The 6,543-nt window shown below is 36.3% G+C and overlaps 1 protein-coding gene across 1 annotated transcript; it reads right to left on the bottom strand.

Annotated features, from left to right (window-relative positions):
• Nucleotides 1-611: 611 nt before the first annotated feature.
• On the bottom strand, nucleotides 612-5,534 carry LOC106883243 (prostaglandin reductase 1). The gene is made up of 4 exons (XM_014934177.2): nucleotides 5,180-5,534; nucleotides 2,234-2,279; nucleotides 1,545-1,601; nucleotides 612-814 (listed from the first exon to the last, which is right to left on the bottom strand). Exons 1-4 carry the CDS (start codon nucleotides 5,286-5,288, stop codon nucleotides 646-648), a joined length of 381 nt encoding a protein of 126 aa, XP_014789663.2. The 5' UTR covers nucleotides 5,289-5,534; the 3' UTR covers nucleotides 612-645.
• Between the last annotated feature and the right edge of the window lie 1,009 nt (nucleotides 5,535-6,543).

Genomic DNA, 6,543 nt, shown 5'->3' on the forward strand with positions numbered 1-6,543 from the left:
CAAGAGGTTGCAGAACTGTCTTTCTCAGATCAAGAGACCACCCTTAAATTAAATTCTCTCCTTTTTAATGTCCATTTTCCATGCCAGCATGGGTTGGACAGTTTGACAGGAGCTGGACAGCTGGATAGTAGCCCAGGGTCCAAACGTCTGTTTTGGCATGGGACTTCTATGGTTCAATGCCCTTCCTCATGCCAACCACTTTACAAAGTGTACTGGGTACTTTTTTTATGCGGCAACAACACGTAAAATATATATAAATATATTTTAAATTCTTTTTTTAAAATTATTATTGTTATTATTAAGGTGGAGAGCTGGCAGAATTGTTAGCATGCTGCTAAGCTTTTGTCCATCTTTACATTCTGAGCTCAAATTCTGTTGAGGTCGACTTTGCCTTTCATCCTTTCAGGGTTGATAAATTAAATACCAGTGAAACACTGGGGTCAATGCAATCCCCTGAAATTTCAGGCCTTGGGCCTATAATAGAAAGGATTATTATTATTATTATTATTATTATTTATGGTGAAGTTCTTAAAATTTATGTTGGTGTACAAGATGAAGTGAAAATATCAAAAAAATCAAACATTGTATATAAAACAGAAAAAAAAAAAAAAAAAAAAAAAAAAAAAAAAAAAGATAAAACACCACTTACCCAGGCATTCCCAAGGATCCTAGAGTAAGGGACAATGATAAGTCTTCAATGTCTGGAACTTTACTCAGAACTGAGACATCTTTCACTAATGTGTGGCTCTTCCAACCAAAATGTGCAATCACATGTGTGCCTTTAGGAAATTTTGGATTCTTACTTGCAATAACCCTGCATTTAAACATAAATTTATCATTTTAGAATTTAAGAATTTTGTAAAAGAGATATATATACAATAGGTGATGTGGCTGTGTGGTAAGAAGCTTGCTTCCAAACCACATGGTTCTGGGTTCAGTCCCACTGCATAGTACCTTGGGTAAGTGCTTTTTACTACAGCCTCAGGCTGACCAAAGGCTGGTGAGTGGATTTGGTAGATGGAAACTGAAAGAAGCCCACATTATATATGTGCGTGTGTGTGTCTGTTTGTTCACCACCACCACCACCACGTGAAAACCAGTGTTGGTATGTTTATGTCCCCATAACTTAGCAGTTCAGTAAAAAAAAGTCCAAGATAATAAATACCAGGCTAAAAAAAAATAAGTACTGGGGTCACTTCGTTTGACTAAAAATTCTTCAAGGCGGTGCTCCAGCATGGCCAGTCTAGTAACTGAAAAGAGGGGATTGAGCAATGCCTTTACCATTGTACTTATACTGTGTCGATATGAACTAGAAAGGCTTTCTATGGTGATGTAATTTAACCCTTTTGTTGCTGTATTTAGTAAAATAACTTAGTTATCATTCAGCTTAGTGTTAGGAACATAAGTTCTGACTATGGTTTGGTGGAAGATTTTGAACTTATGAAAACAAGACATTTGTACTCAGAGCCAGAGCTGGTTTCAACCAGGTTGGTAACGAAAGGGTTAAGCACATAACAAATGAGAAACTATCGAAACAAACTTACTTTGCTACCTGTTCTCCCATCATCACATCTCCTTCTGACAGCCTACCAGAGAAGATACTAAAAAAGAAAAGAGAAAGAAAAAAAAACGCCATGTACAAGGATGCTGTCAGTAAGGTGAGGGTTAGTAATGAGTACAGCGAAGAATTCAAGACAGGATGCCCCTTGGAGCTCCTCTATGCTGATGACCTTGCTTTAATTGCTGAGTCACTATCAGAACTAGAGGAGAAGTTTCAGGTGTGGAAGTAAGGATTAGAATGAAAGGGCCTTAGAGTCAACCTAGCTAAAACCAAATTCTTAATAAATAGGAAGGCAGACAAACCACAAATCCCTTCAGGTAAGTCTTCTCTATTGCATGCTACATCTGATGTCTCGTATACCCAATTCACTTACACTCTGTCGTACATGCATACTGACATTACCCGTCCAGTGGAGCATGCTGGCTTCATTTCTTTCAAGCCTCTGCTGTCCTTAACCACTGCTTGACAACTGGTGTTGGTCTGTTTATGTCCCAAAGACTTCCTGGTTCAGCAAAAAGAGATTGTTAAGTATCCAACTTATAAATAAAGAAAAAATCAATACTGCAGTCAATTTGTTTGATTAAAACAGTCAATGCAGAGCTCCAGCATGGCCACAGTTCAATGACTGAAACGAATAAAAGACAAAGGATAATGGTCCGATAGAAGACGTACCGCATGTAAGGGTCAACAGACAGCCAGACTGCTTCACATAGAACTTCTGCAAAAAAATAAATAAATAACTCAAATAAACAACTGAAAAAGAGAAAAGAAAGTTTGATATCAACGATTTATTGGAAGAAACATTTTGCTTTCTCCATTTGCAAAATCATTACCATTCTTATCTGTCTCTGATAGAGGCAGAAGGTCCAAAATTTGGCAGAGAGGTTAGTCAATTACATCACATCCATCTCATACAAGACTGCTACATTATTTCATTGAAGGAAGCCAGTGAGCTGGCAGAGTTGTTAGCATGCTGGACGAAATGCTTAGCGGTATTTCGCCCATCTCTATGTTCTGAGTTCAAATTCCACTGCGGTCAACTTTGTCTTTTATCCTTTCAGGGTTAAGAAGCTGCAAGTGTCTTCTACCATAGCCTCAGGCTGACCAAAACCTTACAAGTTGATTAGGTAGATGGAAACTGAATGGAAGGGCATCTGGTCTTAGAAAACCTGCTCTGACAAAATCCACCTGACTCGTGCAAGCATGGGTTAAACAGACTTTGATGTCTGTGTAAAAACGATGCAGGACTGAAATGCACAGAAGGTTAATGTGTTACAGACTTATCTAAACTATATCAGTTTCAAAAAGTGAACTTTTAAGCAATAGTGACGATGGTCGAGATCACCCTTCAGCACTTTGCTTCATGTTTTGCTGGGTCTCCCTCTTCAACAAATTCCATCTATTTTAAGTAACTGACACTTCTTTATACAACTGTCTACATCCATGCGCATTACATGACCAAACAACCAGCAGCCTTCACTCTTGCACACTGCATCTAATTCCTCTTATGCCTAACTTTTCTCTAAATACACTAGTGTTCTGTCACATAGAAGCTTCATTCCTTTCTAGCCTTCACATGTCTTTTACTTCACACACCTATCTATCTTGTGCTGCTAACCTGTGTTTTTTTTTTCTTTTACATAATAACAATGAAGGAGAGCAACTGCTACTTGAAAGAAAGGTGGGCCCTATCAACCTACAATAGCTTGTCCCTGATAATCAAGATGTGAAAAGAATTGTAATAGAAGAGATCACTTAGATTTGAAATACATCGATTTCAGCTGCATAAGAAGGCAGATAGGCGCAAGTTTTATAAGCCAGCTAACATGCTAGAAATAGTAGTCAATTTCCAACCTGTAAATCTAAAAAAAAATGGAATGACATGGTGGCTAATATAGCTGTGGTACACTATGCCATCAATAAGAAAAAACGAAATTGTTTTGGCTGGAATGTCTTTGAGCATAGAACTTTATTAACAGAACAGACTTGGGACTAACATCCATGGATATGAGCTAAAAAATAGCCAGAATGAGATGGATGAACAAGGTATCGTTGTAATCATCATCGGTTTAATTTTCCATGTTTCCAAATAAAGTAATATTTGCCTTCGTCCTCCGAACACGAACAACACAATGGCCAGAGATAAACTCACAGTAGATTGCAACTCGAGTGCTTGTACGACACAGTACTTCTTTGCACTTAATGCGTGTGGACAAGATAAAGAGATATGGAAACATACACGCACGCGATGGACATTTTTCAGCAGGAAACCCCAAACTATGGAAGAAGCTTACCCAAGGTGCCGCGCAGGGTTAAACTCCATTTCTTTTTTCATATTCGTTTACTACATGCTGTTTTACACCTATTACACTATCCCCCCCCCCCCGTTTTTTAGCTCGGGCCAGAAACTGGACTTTAACCCCGCGCAGTGGGTCTGAATCGGAAACCACGTGTTTGCAAAGAGACCGTCTTCACAACATAGTCTGTGTCTGCATAAAAATAGGACACCTTAGAATTTATGTAAATATTTGTGCATTTCACAAGTGTAGTGTAAATAATACTTACAGCCAATGTAAGAAACTCGAGATTACTAAGACTTACTTAGTTTTTATAGTATGAAGAACTAAGCACAAATACATTACAATTTTCGTAGGTATTCGTGCAGTCCAGCTTATCGTTTTTATGTAAATGCCTCTACTTATATATTTGACAACTTTACTATCTACCGTAATCATTCGAACGATGAAATGGTATATTTGTCAACTCTTCTTAGTTACCGGATTTTGAATGGAAATAGCATAACAACACTTTTACATTGGAATGTGTAAAGGCTTTCGAGAAAATTCTATTAAATCTTATTAGCAATAGAAGATAATAAATTAGCTTTAATTAGAAAATAATCACCAAATTGTTTTGTCCCACACTATTTTAAAAAGTATAAGGCGTTAATTCTATTTTTGATAGATTCTTGTGGTTACCATCGTTTGTTGTCCCCGAAAGAGAAAGTGAAAAAGAATTATACATTTGTATTTAGCAATTTCTAATATATTATTATTATTATTATTCAAAACGTCTACATTGAGAAAACTGTTAATTTCCAATATAATAAGGCACTTTCACTTTTTAGGTATTTCTACTTAAAATCTGTCTAAATTTACTATATTTAAAAAATTAAGGCGACTCGGGGAGCTTACCGCGTTTGAGGTTTATGTAACAAAGCTGAATGAGAAAAATTTCTAAAAGAAATAATGAATTGATGGGCATAACTACAGGGTTTTACCCCCCAAATTCATTTTTCTGAAAGTTATGACCTCTCAAAGTCTGGGGGGTAAAACCCTGTAGTTATGCCAAATGATGAACATATACTAACATATTAGCAAGGATATATGAAGTTAAGTGAACTCAAATTTACAGGGTCTCATTCCTCCCAAAGTGGTGATGGTGGGGAACACACTTGATAATACACTCGTAAATAAATAATGCCTAATAAGGAGGATGATCACGGTTAGAATGCCTTAGATTAATTGGGTTTGAACTAAGGGTGGGGGGAAATGAAATACGTAGTAATTAAATTGAACTCTGAAAAGAAGAAAAAATATATATAGTTGTTAAAATTACCGCCATCATTAACTTCATCAGGCAATTCTTCTGTTACCAGCTTTATATCATCACTGGACGGTTTGCCAACAAGCTGTTTAGCTAAAACGAATTTTTTTGACAGAACCATTATCAGTCACGTTCCTTTAGCAAAGAAAACTTGTTTGAATGGAATTACCCGCGCACCGTCTGCTGACTGCGCATCAAAGGGGACCTAACTAAAAATTGCTTTTAGCCTTTTTCAAGTCGGCCTATATTTTTGAGATTAAGAGAATCAATTAATAGTGAGTGAGGGTGTATTTTCTTCAAGTGTTCACTACCTTATATCAGGTAAACAAACGACCTCTTAATACATTAAAAACATCATAACATGATCAGATGTCTATTTCAGAAAATTATCGCTGTTCTCTTTGAGCGTTTAAAAGATAAATTTAGCTGGGGCAAAATGAGTAAACCAAGATAAGATAAATTTGCTGCTTCCCTTCACCCAGATTCCCATTCGAAAACAAGCTCATACACATCGTTATCCAGCCCTAGACATCAGAAAGATCAGAAATGCAAAAATATAAAAATAAGAATTAAAAATTCAAATATCTGAGTCAAATGAAAGAGAATCAGAGAAAAATGATACGTGAAATTTAACGAAACTTGACAAAATAAAAGAAATTAAAAAAAAAGAAAGCTCAACATAAAATATTATCTATAGCTTCTTCACGATCTGCTGGAGTGCCCTCCTCGTGATATTACTTACCATTATTTTTTGAAACTTGTCCTGTCTTTGTCCTTACATGTTTTTGATTGTTATTAGCCCTAGTGGCCAATAAAACGAATTATCTTTTGAAACTTGAAAATGATCAAACTAGACAACAGTGTGAGAAAAATTGACTTGAGATCCAAAAGAAAAACGAATATTGATTGTTAAACACCAAAAATTATCCAAATATTTTATTAGCAACCTTAATTACAATCGGGTTCAAAGTTGAAAACAATTTCTTAGAAACCGGACCTGCCACCTGACTATGTTTCGGCTTCTCACAACTTCTATAATTATGCTGACTGATGCAACAGTACAAAATAATCATACCATAATTGCAATGTCATGATTTCAAACAGGTAAAGAGAAAATAACGAGAAATCAGAAGTTCCTCATTTTGGCCCGGTTACTAATTTTGCACCACCAGTCATCCTTAGAAAATTTCCTTTAAAGAATTTGTTCGAAAGGTATGGAGAAACAAAGTCGCCGAGTGACATACGTACGAAGGTATACCGTTAGCTAATACTGTTAATGTTACAATTGAACTTAGCAGCTGGTTAGAGCAACACGAACCTATTGTTTTGTCTGGAAACCTGGGGAGAAATTTCTTTTACATCGTTAAAACTGTCAA

This window comes from Octopus bimaculoides, chromosome 11 (genome assembly GCF_001194135.2).
Source record: "Octopus bimaculoides isolate UCB-OBI-ISO-001 chromosome 11, ASM119413v2, whole genome shotgun sequence".
Classification (NCBI taxonomy): domain Eukaryota; kingdom Metazoa; phylum Mollusca; class Cephalopoda; order Octopoda; family Octopodidae; genus Octopus; species Octopus bimaculoides.